General features: G+C 48.0%; 1 protein-coding gene across 7 annotated transcripts in view; it reads right to left on the bottom strand.

Annotated features, from left to right (window-relative positions):
- Positions 1–17,356, bottom strand: part of LARP1 (La ribonucleoprotein 1, translational regulator) — an 81,998-nt gene that overhangs the window by 11,395 nt on the left and 53,247 nt on the right. For 3 of the 7 annotated variants that reach the window (XM_058544678.1, XM_058544642.1, XM_058544670.1), the window contains exons 2-14: positions 12,308–12,369; positions 11,981–12,046; positions 10,850–11,024; positions 9,802–9,930; positions 9,524–9,724; positions 9,262–9,442; positions 8,199–8,343; positions 5,106–5,280; positions 4,812–4,981; positions 2,447–2,839; positions 1,066–1,189; positions 737–942; positions 150–256 (exon numbers count right to left, since the gene is read on the bottom strand). In XM_058544678.1, coding sequence (XP_058400661.1) covers positions 150–256; positions 737–942; positions 1,066–1,189; positions 2,447–2,839; positions 4,812–4,981; positions 5,106–5,280; positions 8,199–8,343; positions 9,262–9,442; positions 9,524–9,724; positions 9,802–9,930; positions 10,850–10,973 — 1,955 coding nt within the window. In that variant the 5' untranslated portion in view covers positions 10,974–11,024; positions 11,981–12,046; positions 12,308–12,369. The remainder of the gene's footprint in view (positions 1–149; positions 257–736; positions 943–1,065; positions 1,190–2,446; positions 2,840–4,811; positions 4,982–5,105; positions 5,281–8,198; positions 8,344–9,261; positions 9,443–9,523; positions 9,725–9,801; positions 9,931–10,849; positions 11,025–11,980; positions 12,047–12,307; positions 12,370–17,356) is intronic. The other 4 variants (XM_058544653.1, XM_058544649.1, XM_058544657.1 and 1 more) reach the window with 4 other exon arrangements.

Genomic DNA, 17,356 nt, shown 5'->3' with positions numbered 1-17,356 from the left:
CTCTCTAGACTACTCCTCGTTTATGGATTTAGATGAGGGTTCTTTTAATTTACAGATCAGAGGTTCTTTCTTCTTGGTCCCATGGATTTCAGGGCTCTCCCACCCACCGTGCTGTCAGCCTGATCTCTCCTCCCCACTGCCCCCAGCACCTGATGGAAGCAGTCCGGGGCCTGTGCTCGCGGGAATCCATCACCCAGCCCACATGACTCTCCAAGGGCGGGTTCGAGCTGTGTCTTGTCTTCCTTTTCCGAGGCATCTGCAAAGGTCAGTCCAGGATTTTTATTAATCATACTCATACAACTCTGAGGAGCATCCAGCATTTGTAGGACTAAGATTCCCTCATATATGTGAGTTATCTCATAATTTACAAAGTATTTTCATCTCTCTTCTCTCACAGGACGTCCACGGCTGTGAGCCAGGAGCTGGTGTAGGTCTATTCCACAGGTAAGGAACTCGAGGCTTGGGAGTGGAGTGGCTTGAGTGGCTTGCCCAGGGACCCACACCTGGCCAGTACTCCTTAGGCCTTATCATGGCTACATGGGGCCACCACTGCCACACCCAGTCCATTTTGCAGATGGGGTCACTCAATTCCAGGTGGGCCCACCAACCTAAGAACACAGAGCAGGTGGGGGACTTGGCACTTTCCTGACTCAGACAAGGCAAGGGAGAGAAGCAAAGCACTGGAAAGCAGTGAAGTGGGCTCAAGACTCTTAGCAGCCGAGCAGGAGCACCTCACCTTGGCATCTAGTGTCCGTCCTTCCTTCACCACTGGGTAAAACCGTGATGTCTGGCTCGAGTCTTTGAGCTGTGGTGTCCGGGGAGTGCGGGGAGTCCTGGCGTTGCGGTAGTTTGGCGACTCTGGGACAGTGGTTGGTAGAGAGCGGGCGATGGTAGAGGGCTCAGGAGCACCAAACAACTTGTTGGCCAGGGCATCAGTGGGAACTGCAGAGGCAGAGCGGCGTCAGTAAGCAGGGGTAGGCCCATGGCCATCTGTCACTGGAAGGCCCCCATCAGACAGCTCCAGACCCTCCCACCCAAGCCAGGGTTCCAGGTGTCACCTCTCACCTTGCTGGAAGCGAGGCGGCCCAGGAGGGACCTCCTGGTTGGGATCCACAGGGGGCTCAGGGGTTAGTGTGTCAAACTGCTCCCGGCTGATCATGTTGACTTTCTTGAAGTTCTCGACTTCTTGCTGCAGAGGATACAAGATGGGTGGGGAAAAGATGTTAGTAAGAAGACTGCCCTAGCCTGTTTAGGAATCAAGACGTGCAGGAAGTTGGAGACGGCAGCTCCCATATCCAGGTATGTGGAATTCTGGTCCCCAGGCTCTCAGGTGACCCATCACCACCCCTCAACCCTGGTTACCTGGGCATGAGTGTGCTAACCCAGAAGGCGTTTGTACTTGCCCAGCCCCCTCTGCAGCAAGACTGAGACCAGGACACCAGCTCCCCAGGAACTTGCAGCAGACTTCCCTCAACTCTCTTCCTGCCACTGTCTTCTCACAGAATGGCTGGCCAACTTTCTCCTCACCTCCACCAAACACACTGCTACTTTCCACACACGCCCACTCACCACCACATACAGCCTCTCTCTGAAAACCTACAACAGAGGTTCTGACTGTTTCCAGACAGCAATGATTTTTTTAAAAGACCTATCTTTTCTCCATCTTCCACATTCAAAGCAAGCTCCTTATAAGGCTTTTAAATATTTTTTAGTTAATGCTGTTGAGTCAATTCCAACTCCTAGTGACCCTGTGTACAGCAGAGCACCTGTCCAATCTTTTTTGTGCCATCCTCTTATCTTCCGGCACTGTATCAGACAATGCTTCGCTGCTATTCATAGGGTTTTCATGGCCAATTTTTTCGAAAGTCGGTGGCCAGCTCCTTCTTCCTAGTGTGTCTAGTCTAGAAGCTCCGCTGAAACCTGTCCACCATGGGTGACCCTGCTGGCTTTTGTAATATCAATGGCATAGCTTTCAGCATCACAGCAACACTCAGATGCCACAGTATAACAACCGACAGACAGGTGGTGTGGTTCCTTCACTGGGAAATGAATCCAGTCAGCGGCAGTGAGAGCGCCGAATCTTAAACACTAGACCACCAGTCTAGCTGGCTTTAAACTTTTATATCTGCCTAAATATTTCAGAAAAGAAATAACAATCTAATCTTTATTCTAGTCCCCATAAAAGTGTCTAGCCGATTGTTATGACATTAAACATGGATGCTCAGACGGCACAATAATCATCCCTTACACTGGCACAGTTTTCAAAGTGTTTACACATCTCTTCTCACTCTTAACGGCCCCAGCAAAGGTGTCAATTATCATCCCCCTTTCATACATGAGGATACTGAGGCTCTGCACCCAAGGTCAAACAACAAATCAGCCTTCCTCTTCCCCGTATGTTACAGGCACCCCAGGCTCCACTCCCACTGCTATATCCAAGCCTCACCTTTATCTGGGAATACTCAGGTTCGAACTTCTCAGTCCACAGATCCTGCTCATAGTAGAAAAGCCCATCATTAATAACCTTGGCCAGCTCGGCGCTCATCTTGGCACGCGAGGTGTGGTTGCCTGTACGGTCCCCCCCTGGGTGCCGGCGCATGTAAGGTGGCGTCTGGGTGACAATGAGGATCTTGTTGACATCCCGGTCATCAATCTCATAGTCGGAGTCCTCATCAGACCAGGCGGTGAAGGTGTTCTTCCGCCCATCCATCTGCTCCATCTCTTCGTCAAACAGGAAATCCAGTTCCTCTTGCTCATCCTGATCCTTGGACATCAGCTGCTGAGAGGGCAGCTGCTGAGGCAGAGAGGTCGGGTGGAGGAACCTGGGCTCCTCTGACTTCTAAAACACGGACACACAGAGGGGAGAAAGAATCACCCAGGGTTCCTTGGATTAGGTTCTATAGCTATCCCCCAAGAGAGAGGCCCCAATAATGCCAGCAAGTCACAGTTGTCAGCCTTGGAGTCAGCTTCATGGGGAAAGGATGTCCTATAGGACTCCAGGTTCCGCCATTCATAGCTCACATCACAGTCATTCATGAACAATGAGATGACACATTCCCTGTAGGTAGAAACTGCACGCTCCTTTACCTTTATATCCTACACAGCACCTAGTCTGGGAGTGGGCACAAAGCAGAAGTTCAACAAGTTGATTCATCCATTTATCTATCTACCCAACATCTCCCAATAAATCAGAAGTTTCATGAGGCAAGGACCACAGCTACCTTGCCTTCCATCACATCCTTAGTACCTATGTTGGGACCTAGCAACAGCAGATGTTCAACATTTGATGAATAAGCAAGTACCCACTGGTACCAGGCCCTGTATGAAGAACCTAAAAGCAGAATAATTAACAAGACAAGGTCCTTGAACTTAAGGAGCTCAGAGTTTAGTATGAGAAAAAGTCAACCAGCCAGTGACCTGCAATATAGTATGGTGAAGACTGTAAACAGGATTTGTGGGAGTACAAAGGGAGGGGCACTTAACCAACTGGGGGTGGGAGTGTAGATGGTCAGAGAAGGTTTCCTGGAAGAAGTAACTACTAAAGGATGAGCATAAGTAAGCCAGATGAAGGCAGGTACAAAGAGTGTACTAGGTAGAAAGAACAGTGTGTCCCGAAGGCAAGAGAAAACAGGGTGCTTTCAGCAAAAAGAAAATATTTCAGAGAGCGCTGATAGGCTGAATTTATCTGAGACTTTGGGGGGAGAAAATCTGTCTACTTCACAGTGTATATCCAAAATTCAGTTCCCTGCTATGCAAAGATCTTCCCTTATAAACTCCAAACCTATTCTCTTTTAAGGTTCAAGATAGGCCAGGTGGGAGTGGAGGCTCTAATTCTGGAATGGCAGCTAAGCCTGGCTCCCGTCTTTCCAATGCCTTCACAGTCTGTAGGCCTGGACCTTGTAAGGTCCCTATCCATTTATTACCTTTCTCTTCATGGTTCGATCTCTGACACTTTCCAAAGGACCTCAGCCAGAACAGAGGGGGAAGTCGAGGTTGAACAGGCAGGGAAGAGGAAGATGAGGGAGGCAGTGGTACAACGGAAAAGGGAGAAAATAATTCCACAGACTCAAAGTCCAGGGTCATCTCCCAGGCCTCCTCACAAGCTCCAAACCAAATTAGTCTCCAAAAAGGGGAGGGTGAGGGAGGAGGAGGATGGAGCAAAAATCTGCTCCTGGAAGAGGGGTGGCAATTTTAGTTTGAAACTGAAAACACTTCCCTAAAAATGGACTCAATTTGTACTATTCGTATATTGCTTCACTCTTTCTAGGGCACTCTAACCCCTCCATCCTTTCGTCTTAAGATAGAGAAACTGAACCCTTAAGATATTAAATAAGCCTCCCAAGGTCACCAGTCATCAGTGATAGGAGACCTGTGTTCTAATCTAGACTCTAACTCTACATCTGGGCCATGCATCTGCTCCCTCTCCCTTCCCTCTTCAGAGGCCTGAGGGGCATACATAGGGGACAATGAGGACATGTTCAGGGGAAAGGCACTTAAAATGCAGTCTTAGGGATTCAGATGGGGCAGAAAGAAGAGCCAAGCATCAAGAAATATGGGACATTACTGCCAGAGGCTGCAGGATCTCCTCCTGTGAAAAATGCTACTCAGCAACTCATGCAGCCAGGGCTGTCCTGAGGGGTGGCCCCCCGGAAACGGAAACAGGCCCATCAGCTTTCCTGCAGTCACTCTGAGCCACCCAGCTTGCCTGCTGGCCCCTCAGAGCCCAGAGCTCTACGCCTGTGCAACTTCCCCTTCAACTATTCCAGCCCAGACCCTCAGAACCCAGGGCGATGGATAGGCCTCTCACCCACCTTGGGTCGTGATGGGGAGGGCCGAGGCCTCTTCTTCACTTCAATCCAGTTCTCGGAGTCCAGGTCAGGCAAGCTGGCAGACAGGCCCTTGGGCAGTGTCTTTAGGTTGCTGACCTCCTCTGTTTTGGTTGGCACTGGGGTGACTGCACGGGGAGAGCCAGGCGCCGACTCTGAAGGATGGAAAGGTGAGGTCCTCATCCCTCCAGTGCCCCTCCTGATGCCAGCCCTGAGGAAGACTGCTGGCTAGAGGTCAAGGGCAACGGGGAGGCATTCCCATTCCAGCAGGGTACTCACCCGTCTCCTTCTGGTAGTGCTGGCGGGGCACAAACTCAGGGCAGTTGAGAAGCTGGGAGAAGTCAGTCTGGGAATAATCCACTATTGGGGGCCCAGGAAGAGGCCACTTTTCCGGCTCCTCCCTCCTGCGGACTTTCTCATCAACCATCTCCACCACCTTGCTGTCCTTTAGGGCCTGCAGGGGAGCAGGGAGAGGATGCAGAGGACAGACTTAAACAGAATGAGATCTTGGAAGCCGGCAGATGACTGGGCCCCACAAGCTCAGGTGTGAGTCCAGCGCTGGCAGAAATATAAGAAAACTGGCACCATCTTCCACAACTGGCAGACAAGTTGAGACGTTCAAACTTGTAGAATGGGACCAACACGAAAAGCTGCCCTTTGACCCTGCCATTCTACTTCCAGCAACCTGCCCCAGAGAAATACTTGCACAACAGGTGACAATATGTATAAGATCTGGATAAAAGGCTATTCATAGCCACACTGTCTGTAATAGGAAAAAAACTAGAAACTACCTAAGTTGCTACCACACAGGCAATTTAAATAAATCGTGGCACATCCATTCAATGGAACACTACTCAGACATTAAAAAACAGCTGCACGTGTGCTGGGGGGAAAGAGTCACAAACAGTAGCTCTAGGTCAGCATGCAGAAGATCCCACTGGTGTCTGATTTTTAAGTAAAACATACATTTTTGTGTATGTTTTATGTATGTGTATGTGAAATCTATGTGAAAACATACATTTTTCACAGGTAAATCTGCTGAATCACAGGTAAACTGCTATGTGTGTTTATCTCTGGGGAAAAGGGTGAAGAGTGGAGAGGGGAGTTTTCTTTTAAAAATCTTTCAAATGGAAGAGGAAAACATTTCGACATGTGACAACATACTCTGGGTGCAGTGGGGGAGAGAGGCACTCTTATACACTGCTGGTGAGAATGCAAAAGGCACAGCCCTGAGAATGGTCATTAGGCAATAGCCAACAAAATGACATACACATTTGCCCTTCAGTTCAGTCATCCACTCTAGAAATCTCCACCAAAGATACACTGGCAAAAATATGAAAAGATATGTATGCAACTGTCAATAGGAATGAGGAATACCTTTCCATCATATACTACTATGCAGTCAGCTTCCAGATATATTAAGTGAAAACAAAAACGAGGTGAAGAAATACATATGCTATATGTCACCATTTATCTAAGAAAGGGGAAGGATACACATACATACAGAGGCATTTGCTTATTTTTTTTAATAGAAGGATTCAAAAAAACATTACCTATAGGGGAAGAAAGGGACAAAGGTGGAAGTGAGAGAATTTTAGTTGGACTTCTCTGAATATACCATGTTGACTTTGGAACTATGTAAATGTTTTACATAAATGTAAAACGAATTAGAAATTGGGGGGAAAGAGCAAACCCTAAAACTTGAGAGCAAAATGAAACTAATATACATCAAGTTAAAGATGTAACCACACAAAGATTATTTCAAATAACTTAAAAACAAGTCATTTGATTGTATAAATAGAAAAAAAACCTGTTCTTGGTAGTAGTAGAGGTATTATTATAAGAATAATGTGTATAAACCACGGAGTAAAACAAACGAATAACTATGTTGATGTCATTAGGACTTAGGATTTTGGCAAGGGAGTAAGGAGTAGTTACAAATAAAAGATCATTGGGGTTAAATAAGACCCTGTAGTCCTGAATTTCAATAGAAAATATCAATATAATCTCAGGATGTATTAAAAAAAAAAAAAACTTCTAGAAACAAAGACTAATCAAGTAGTAATATATACCCCTATAACTCAGACTGTGGTTATCTAAATACCATAAATACCATTTCCCCAAAATAGAAGACCTAGAGTTCCTTGAAAAAAATGGTCAGTTCCAGATCTGGGGCACAAAATATACAACATGAATCAGGGTCCCATTGGCCAAAGATGGGGCAACTTGATTCAGCATATTAATTGCAATGGATTGAAATAAATGACATATGTTTGAATCCGTAAGTTTGTGATGATACTAAAACAAAAAACAAACCTAAACCTCACTGGTCGCTTTTGGAAGTTAACAGGGATCAACCCATAATTCTGAAAACTGGTTAACAAAGGAAAAGATTAAGTATTTGTCTGCCCTTCCCGTACAAATTATACCTCTTGGTAAATAAACAGTTGAGAAGGCAAAGTTCCTCCTTAAAGAGGTATTCTAGCCAACAAACGAAGACAGACTGACAGAATTAGAATATCACCAATTTGCAATCCCTAATGAAACAACAGGCAATAATCGTCAATCGCGGCTTTATCGTAAGAGAGAGAATCAAATGAAATGCTATGTGCCACCTGAGAGAATATATCATTACCTATAAAGTATTCTTGATTGGGGGGGGGGGGGATACCCAAACCTGAATCTGATCAGGCCTCTAGACCACCAATTTACAAAAAATGTGGAGTACAGAACAATATGTTAAACACCACCACTGTGACCTGTGAGCAATTCTACAAGATACACAACCCAGTTTCTTCAAATAATCAACTGCAAGGAAAAAGAGGGGGAGAGGGAGATTTAATAAGACAACAATATGGGCCTTACTTGGATCCTGATTCTCATAAACTACTACAAGAAATTTTTTTTTTTGCCAAGTTGGGTGAATTTGCAACTAACCGAGCGTTTGGTGATAGTAAGGAATTGTTCAATATTTTCACATGTGATAATGATATTGTGATCATGTTTTTTAACAGGTCTTATCTTTTAGAGATAGGTACTGAAGCAAGGATGAAACATCAGGTTACCCGAGATGTTCTTCAAGGTAATTTGGGAGACAAAACAGATAACGGGACAGATGGAATAGGACTGGCCGTGAGTTAATAACTGCTGAGGCTGGTGATGGGTTCACTATACCATTTTGTCTACTTTTGTAAATGTCTGATATTTTCCACAATAAAAGGGAGGGAGGAGAGAGGCCGGCCAAGCCTTGGAATTTTAGCAGAAGTAATCAGAGGGGGATTCTTCCAGGGTTTTCTGCCTTAGCGCAAACTTCAGCTCCATAATAAGGACCTTTCTTTCCCCTGCACCCCAGCCCCAGGGAGGGAGACATACCGCAAAGATGAGTGAAATGTCAGTGGTAAGGGCCTGCACTCGGTGGAAGGAAGCAATAAGAGTAATGGGAAGGAAACCGTCAGCATCCATTTTCCGTCGCAGGAAGAAGTCTCGCTCTAAATTGTCCACGCTGAAGTAGTATTCACTAGGTGGAGAGGAGAAGAGGTAAGACTGCTGCATCATTTATGAATATGCCTTCCCTGCCCTGCTGTACACCCCAGCAACCTCACATAGCCTCTGACCTACCCGCCATCCCCAATGTACGTACAAACAGTCTTAAGGGCTGAAAAGAAATGATGTTACCCTTTCATGGCTCCCTAACCTCGGGTCAAACTATTCCCTCTGCTCTTCAGTCTCTCTGTATGCCTGACAAATTCTTCATCCTCCTTTAAAACCCAGTTCCAGTGCTGTCGGTCGCTTTTTCTTCTGCTCCTAAAACACTTACCACACGCTACTGCAATTATCTATTTCCTTATACGGCTCCCCCACTGGACTGAGAGACAATATATTGGAGTGGTTAGGAGCCAGGGTTTTGCAATCAGACAGAAAAGGATTCAAATCTATGCCTTGTCATTTACTGGCTGTGAGACTCTGGGCAAGTTACTGGGCCTATAGATTTGCTCATCTATAAAATGACAGTAAGACCCAGCTCACAATTAAACAGTTAACTGTAAGATTAAATAAGAGAATGCCTGAAAAACACTTAGCACTGAGCTCCGCCCACACTGAGGACTCAACACACATCTGCCAGCATTCTGACAACGCTGCCATTACAAACAGAAGCACAGAAGGGGTGGAATCTAGACATTTTCTCTCCTTTGTGGTAGTGGTCATTTCTAATTTTCTTAAGGCAAATATGGTATTACTTCTGCAATAAGCATTAATTTTATGAAAAATCGGCCTAACAGATGAAAGAAAGTTATCTTTCTCAGCTCCAGCCAGGGGTAGCAACTGCTGCTAGCACCAGAGGGGTCTGTCCAGCTCTACGCTGCCCTGCTGTTATCCTCTGGCAGTCGCCAACCCCCTACCCATCTCTCCAGGAAGAAGGCTCCTGTCCACTCACATCTGGCGCTTGATGTAGTCTTTGAGCAGCTCCTGGTCCACACTGTAAAGCTCAGTGCTGCTGACATTGTCAAAGTAGTAGGTGATGTTGTTCATGTATTTGGGGGTGCGAGGTCCCTCTGCACCATCAAACTTTCGGTAGCCAAACTGGTAGTCAAAATGGGCTACGGGGGAAAGGGGTGCTATGAGGGAAAGGAGACCCCTGCCTGCCGCCCCCGCCGCACTCCCTCGGACATCCCGGAGCCCAAAGGGGCCTCACGTACTTCGAGTGCCACCCCGGCCGCGTCCCCGGCCGCGACCACGCCCCCGTCCACGGCCACGGAAGGAAGCCCGCGCCCCACCAGCCCCATCACTCTTCACACTCGATGTCTCATCCTGGTCGTGCCAGGCAGGCTCCGGTTTGGTCTCTGGTTGCCAGGCTGGGGTGGGGGGTGCCACGGGCACGTAGGTGGCAGGCTCAGACCCTACGGGGAGAGGGGGCAGTGGGTCAGGCCTGAGGGTGACCCCCATGCCCAAGCTCCCCATAGTAGGCAGTGCATACCTTTGATCTCCCCGCGGTTGGCAGGTGTGTGTCGTGGCTCTGGCGGGCGAGCAGGGCGTGAGACCAGTTTCTCTCTGGGCACTTCAGGCTTCATGTCTATTTGCAACGGAACCCACTTGTGTTTGTTCCCTGGAGGACAGTACGGACACATGAGAAAGGCTTGAAGAAGACGTCCCTCCCAGCCATCCCCACTCCCTGTCCGGGATGTCGGGCCTAAATCACCATCTGGTGACCCTAGGCAAATTCCTTTCCTACACTGGACCTCATTTTCATTTCTAAAATAAGGAAGTCATGGACCTCAGTGTGATGGACACTCCTGGTTGACTCCCAATACTGACTTCTGCATGGTCAGAGAACCCTCTTCTGGAGCCAGACACATGGCTGCCCGGAATCAAGACTGTACTTCCAGGCTCCCTTTAGACTGTGCCCAAGTTCTGCCTACGAGAGCTGAGTGAAAGTAGTCAATTCCAGGTTAAGTCCCTAAAAGGAAGGGAGCTACTCTTCCCTTTTTCCCTTCCTGCTAGGTGGAATGAGAAGGAAAGAGTGGGCCATCTTTGATCAGAAGAGCCAACACACCACAGCAAGACAAAGGGAATGAAAGGGCTACCATTCTAGTCCTTGCCTCCTGACACCAAGCTGTCAGGTGAGGGAAATAACCTCCTATCTTGCTTAAACCACAGTTCTTTTGGATCTCTATTAGAGAAGCCGAACCTGTACCCTAACCATTTCAGTCAGAGCAATGGGAACTCGTCTTTAAATGAAGTCTTACATGGGACAGCAATACATCAAGACACACAAAGAACACTCCAAGGTGGGGGCCTCATCTGTCTTGTGCACTGCTAGAGCCCTACTGCTGAGAACAGGGCTTACCAAATGCTTGCTCAATAAGAGAAGGAACTGATGGATTATCACTGAAGTGAAGACCGCTGGCCCAGCAGCCTACACCAATCAGGATCCCAACACTTCTTGGGGCTCCTGACATTCCTCCAGCAGCCCTGAGTTCTGATATTTCCCAGTCCTGCCCTGCTGCCTTCTCCAAGACACTCACCTTTCTTCTTCTGCCCCCCTCGCTGGCAATCCTCGTCTCCATTCTTCTCCTCCCCCGATTCATCCGATTTGGTTCTTGGGCTCTCCTTACTATCGCTCCCTTCTCCTTTCTCCTGTTCCTTCATGTCCTTTTTGGGTGGCAGCTTACGGGCAGGCTGAGACTTGTGGGACTGTGGCTGCAGTGGAAAGTAAAGTAACAGGGAGGTGAGGTGAGTCTGAGAGCCTCTTGGGATGGGGCAGCAAAGAGCTCCCTGTCACTAGAGGGACAGGGCAGGAGCTGGAGCATGTGACAGCAGGTTGGACTGGATGTATTCTAAGGTCCTGTTTTCATGCCTGAGATGCTTTCACTGGGAAACGTGGTCAAACAGGCAGCAGGTGGGAGACAACCTGTCTCTCCAGCTTCCTTGAGTCTAAGTGACAGAGATAACCCTCAGGACAGAGGGGCTGGGACCCGCAGGAGCCAAATGTTTACACCCTCCAACAAGATCACGTTGTCCAGGTAGTCTTTGGGATGGAAGAGATGCTGGCTCCTGGCCTGTCCACACCAAGCCTGTCTGGGAACTGAAGGCCAGTGGCCACAGCCAGTGAGCAACCTAGGCTGTTGACCCAGAACAAAAGCACTGGGAAGGATAAGACTCATCAGGAGCCCTCCTCTGCTGGGACTAAGGAGAGCTACATATGCTTCCCCAAGACATGTGGTCTGGGGGTGGGTACCTGGCCTAATGACCACTCTCCTGCTTCACTCACTGGCAATCCAATTGTAGTAATGGAGAACACAGGCTCTGGAATACAACACACCTGACTTCTGATCCCACTTGGCCATCAAGGGCTAGTAATTAACCTCTCCCAGCCTCAGTGGCCTCAAGCGTAAAATGGGAATTATAGGGGACCTATCTTGGAGTCACTGTGAAGGTTGGAAAAGGGATGGACAGACAGCACTTGGCAGTCCCTGACACACAGCAAGGGGTCAAACGATGGGGATTCTTGGCTATTTCAATGCTGCTCACATTATACCAACCATTCCTCTTAAAAAACCGAGAAAAGTAAAGACCTGAGGGTCCGAAAGCTTCAGAAGCCAAATGTATATATTGTAGATAAAGGTCAAACCTGCCCATCCCTCCCCCAGACTCACCTGCACACTCTTGTGGGCTATCTCTCCAGGTGTGGGCCAGTTGATTGCATCTCCAAAGTCACCAACCTGCAAGGCACATTCTATGAGAGCCCTGGGGTGACCCTGCCTCTGCCATTCAGCCCCTCACCCAAAATACAGCTTCACCAAGAGATCAGAGGCCAAATCAATCTGTCCACTAGGACCATCCAAACTGGAGGCCCAGAAAGGTCTCCCCTGCTATTCAGAGAGGATCCAGAACTATCTGAAAGCTCAAAAGCACTCACCAGAACAGGAAAGAGGCCACCATCTCCAGGAAGTCCCCTTAGGTTGCCCACTCCTATTCCTTACCTTGCTGCCTTTGCGCTGTTTAGGAACTGCTGCCCTCACCACCTTGGCCGGAGCAGAATGTTCTGTGGGAACAAGGGAGAGATGGTTATGCAGAGCCCACGGGAAGGGGCCCCCACCAGCTCCTGACCCTCATCACCACCCCAAGTCCACCAAGCAACCTGCAGGTTCCCAAAGAAGGAACACCAATAACAATTTCACCAGCCTCCTTCTGAAGAAATCATGGAAAGTGAGATCATGGAAACAACCAGCAGCCAAAACCCCAGGAACTTGACTCTGAGGCGAGAGGGCTCCCACAGCTCTAGACCCTCTTATAAAAAGGGGACTGAGGCCTGGAGAGGGTAAGTCCATGGCAGACTGAGTCCATGCCAGAGCTAGTTCTCTAAGTGAGGGCTCCTGAATCACAGCGGAGTCTGTAAAGGAACAGTCTGAATGACCATTTCTGGCTCTGACATTCAAGAAGTCTGTGTGTGAGCTGACCTGGGCTAGTGATCATGGGGAAAGCAAGATAATAACCCTAGGTGAACAATCAAGAAGTCCAGGGATCTCTTCTAAGCCCCCACACCCGGGCCAGCTCTGTTCTCAAAGACCTGTGGTCAAGAGAAGGGTTAGCCACTCAGGAAAGATTTCGTCTGCCTTCTAAGTTTCCAAAGAAAAAGTGAGACCCCATTTGACTCAACAGTTCCACCTTTAGGAATTTATTCTAATGATACAAATTAGACAAGTGTTTAGAGTTATGTACAAAGATGTCCCCTAAAGTGCTGTTTATAACTTTAAAAACTGAAACAACCTACACGTCCAACAGAACGGAATTGGCTAAAGTTTAACAATTTTTATAGTCATTAAAAAGATAGTGAACTCTACTGCTATGAAAAGATAAACACAATAAATGATAAAAGTTACAATCCTATTTTTCTAAAACAAAAAATGTGTATATGTACATATACATAGCAGGAACTCTGGAAGGACATATAAGTATTACCAGGAGCTAAGAAGTATGTTTACAGTAATTTAATTTTGCTTGGAATTCTCTAGTAGTTTCAACAAGACAGACATGGGATTTTTAACATGAAAACAAATGTGTTTTGTTTGTTTTTCGTAAAAAGTGGCTCTAATAGGTCTGGTCCCTTCTACACCTACACATATTTTCCCAATATGGTTCTGAAGACCAAGGGTTTCTGAATCCTTCCTCCTCCAGAGACCCATGGGAAAAGATACATCCTGGGGCTCTGCTCACCCACTTCTCTCCCATCACTGCCTCCACTGCTGACCAACCATGCCAGAGCAAGAGCTGCCCCCAGTCTCGGAACAGAGAAATTTGCCCAGCTGATCTCAAAAGGAATGTTCTACTCCTTGATCAGACCCATGTTCCCTTAATGAGTAGAGTGAGTCCTTGCCTGACTCCTAACGGTGAGGCCACTGCATTCTTGGCTTCCACTCCCTATCACAGCCACTGCCCCCTCAAGACACCCCACATGCCTTCTGTGAGTTGGAGCCGTGGAACCCAGCCCACAACATCCCCCATCCCCAGTGCTGGATGAACTGGAGATTTCTAGAGAACTAGAAAATCTCAGTCCCAAGAGGATGGAGCCCCTAGGCCCAGAGAGCTACTTAGTACCCATTTTCTTGCTAATCCTGAGTTGGCCTAGAGAAGCCTAATACCACCCAGTTCCCTGACTAGGCTGCTTGGAACAAGGACCTGGCAGAGGCAGCTGTTACAGGATCATCTCCCTCGACTACACCTGAGCTATGCCAGTAATCACGTCTCCAGGGCCCCATCCTCTAGACTCCAACAACACTCTCTGCATGCTACCAAGACGAGAGCAGGCCAAAGAGCCTGCGACATCAAGTTCATTAATGAGAAGTCAGAGAGACGAATCAGGTTCAGAGGGAGAAGTGTTCTTGGAGACTTTCCTCAAAAAGGTGAGGCAAAATTTTCCAGGTCACTGTCTATTTCTTCTTAAAAAAACTCTTTCAAAATTGGGAAGAGTCAGATCCTGTGATCACTCTGACATTTTGTTCACCAAGATCACAAAGGGACATGGCAAAGTACTGAAAATTCAGCCTCCAATTACTGGGAGAGCCCTCCTGCCACTAGAAGACCCCACTGATTCCTCACCCCCCCACCAATCTGAAGCTAAGGGAATGTGGCTAGTCTGAGAGTACACAGGAATATTCTTCAATTAGTCCTGTGTGAGGTTTGTTGAAAAAGCCCCATCCCTAGCTAGGGCCCCCTCTGGCTCTTGCTCTGCTCCCAGCTAGGGCCTCAGGCTGTCCCTGCCCCAAGGAAGAACAAAGTCCCTGGGAGAGACAGAAAAGTCCACCAGGGAGAGAGAACTGCTTCCTCCAAGCAAAATTCCTAGATCTGTTAAAATCCTGTGGGGCCTAGGGAAACTCAGGAAGGCTCAGATGAGCTGCTGTTAGACCCTACAGGAAGCTAGAAAAAAGACTAAGCTTTCTAACTTCAATTACACATCCCTTTCTGGGTCCTCTTCCAGCCACTCACCTTCACCAGGCAACCACCACACATATACTCATATATGACACAGCTCCAGAATATACAGGGCCTGGCATCGGAAATGGCTCCCAGTGAAAACCAATCCTTTGTGCAGGTGCCAGTCTCTACCTCCAGCACCATTCCAGACAAATCAGGGGACTAGTCCCCTCCTCCCAGCTCTGCATTCTGAAAGTTGCGCCAGCCGCCAATGACCCAAGCCCAGTTCAGTAAACACTAAATCCACCACCCTGCACCTGCCCAAGGAAACAGTTGTAGAATGTCAGAGCAGCAAAAAGGACCACGGTTCTAACTCCCTCCATCTGTAGACAGGGAACTGAGCAACCCAAAGGGGAAGGGGCTTCCCCAGGGAAAAGCCAGGATGGAAGCTAGAAGTCCCAACTCTCTTTGCCCAGTGGTCCTTCCAGCTCACCAAAAATCTCATGCATCCACCGGTGAGAGAATGGGTTGAAAAACCTTCCTGGAGCAATCTTAGGGCACTTCCCTGGTGTTTCCTTGTAAACAGAGTTACCGATGGCAGGGGGAGGTTCTCAAGCAGAGAGGGAGGTAGAAAAGTGTGGTGCGTTGGGCAGTCACAGCCTGTCTTCTCACAGGACTCTGGGGCCCAGCATGCTAGGGGAGGAGAATGGCAGACAGAGTCCCTAAGAACGTCTTCCTCTTGGACTAAGCAAGTCAGGGGCTAACGGGTATCTAGAAAAGGAGAAAAGCCACTTTCTGCCCCACAGGACCATAGTCAGCCAGGAGCCAGTACTGACTCTACTTCCAGGGGTCAACGGGCTTCCTAAATACACACGTGCATTGGTGTATTAAATGAAGCACACCAGAATTTCTTTGTGTGGTCATGGTGGGGGGACACCAGGGGTCTTTTCATGAAGCTGTATCTGCATGGCAAACTCACTATTTTTACTTAAGATTACTGTGAGTGGTGGGAAGCAGGGAGCTAAACCACTAAGGCTAGTGCGGGATGATGAGAACTAGGGCCACAAGGTGGCAGAGCAGAGAGGGATTAATGAGCAGGGTGGTGGGAGCAGAGGGCAGCTCCCCTGTGAAGTGGAGTGGCTGACCACACCACTTCGACTGTCTAACCCTCTGAGATTCTCTGCACCTCAACTTTCAAGTGTGTGACATCCCTTCACTTGAGCATTGTCTAGGAAAGCACAACAGCCCGTCACTAAGCACATGGATTTTGTTATCTGATGCACTCGGGCTGGAGTCCCTACATACTTTGCCCCCTGCAGAGCCCCTCTGAATTTAATTTTCCTCATCTGTAAAACTGAAGTCAGAATTATCTCACAGGGCCACAGTGACATAAATCAACAGAGCGTAGAAAGAGTGCCCAGCACAAGGTAAACGCTCAATAAGTGCTAAATACTACAATTCACATTTACAAAGGAAGCTTAATATTTCCAAGCAATCCCCATCCTTATCGCTAAAGAGAGAAAGAAACCATCAAACACTCTCTCAACATGAAAAGAAGCAGAGCGTGTGGGTGAAAAACCTCCTCGGGTTCAACTGGCTCAATTCACTGATTCAGATGAGCCTCCCTCCCTTCCCCCGAGCCTGGCCTCCAGGGCAGATTTCCCCAGGAACGAGGAAAGAAAGAAGGGGGAATTTACCACAGGTCCCAGGGAAGCTTTGGCATAAACCTCTGTCCTACTAGAGAGGAAGGAAGAGCACAGGAAAGGCCTGGAGTTCCCTTTCAATTTAAAAAATTCAGTCACTCACTTTTACTTAGCACGGAAAGGAAGAGGGCCTGGCCTCAACGAGTCTCTCTCAGCCCATAAAGGCCGAGACCCAAAAGCTTAAACCCACAAGTACCCAGTACAAAGCCAAATAAAAGGATCAAGTGTTTTCCATATTGTCTTATTCTAGAAAGATCCTAAAGCTGCTGATCTTTTGAAATACAAGCTACCCAGAGGGGCCAGATCTAAGAGGTCTAAGGAGCAAGGACTTGGTCAACCAATGGGAAACTAGTGAAAGGTTTTAGAGAGAAAAGGCACATGGGTGAGTCACTCATCAGGTCACAGTAAAAAGAAGTGGTAAGAGGAAGGGAGAAGCTAGAATTGAAATTGAGGGACCAGCGTGGGTGAAAGGTGAGACGGGGCTGGGCTAGATGGGAGAGAGCGTGCAGCACTGAGAGTGGGTGGCCAGAGAGGACTACCAGATTTCAGGCCTTAGTGCCAGGAGAATGGCATCTGAAAAGGCTGAATTTACCCTGACTGCAAAGAACTTCTACCTTAAAGAACAAAGTAATTTGTTAGGCTTAGGGGCTATATTATTTGAGTCCACATTCACCAATCTGCTGCCCTACACCTGGCCATCAGGTCGACCTCCTTGGGGGAGCCCTCCCAGACCCCAGGTGAAGTGCCCCTGCCATGTGCCCTCACAGCGCTGCAAGTGTTAACTGCCTGGTTACTTATCAACCTGCCCCCACCCCAGACTAAGTGCTCCTGGAGGGCAGGAACCAGGCTGCTTTCAGAGCGGTAATCCCAGTGTCTAGCTCAGGGCCTGGAACACAGCTGACATTTGTTTAATGA

This window comes from Diceros bicornis, chromosome 1, assembly GCF_020826845.1.
Source record: "Diceros bicornis minor isolate mBicDic1 chromosome 1, mDicBic1.mat.cur, whole genome shotgun sequence".
Taxonomy (NCBI): Eukaryota; Metazoa; Chordata; class Mammalia; order Perissodactyla; family Rhinocerotidae; genus Diceros; species Diceros bicornis.
The sequence above is the reverse complement of the archived record's forward strand: the minus strand, read 5'-3'. Positions and strand labels throughout refer to the sequence as shown.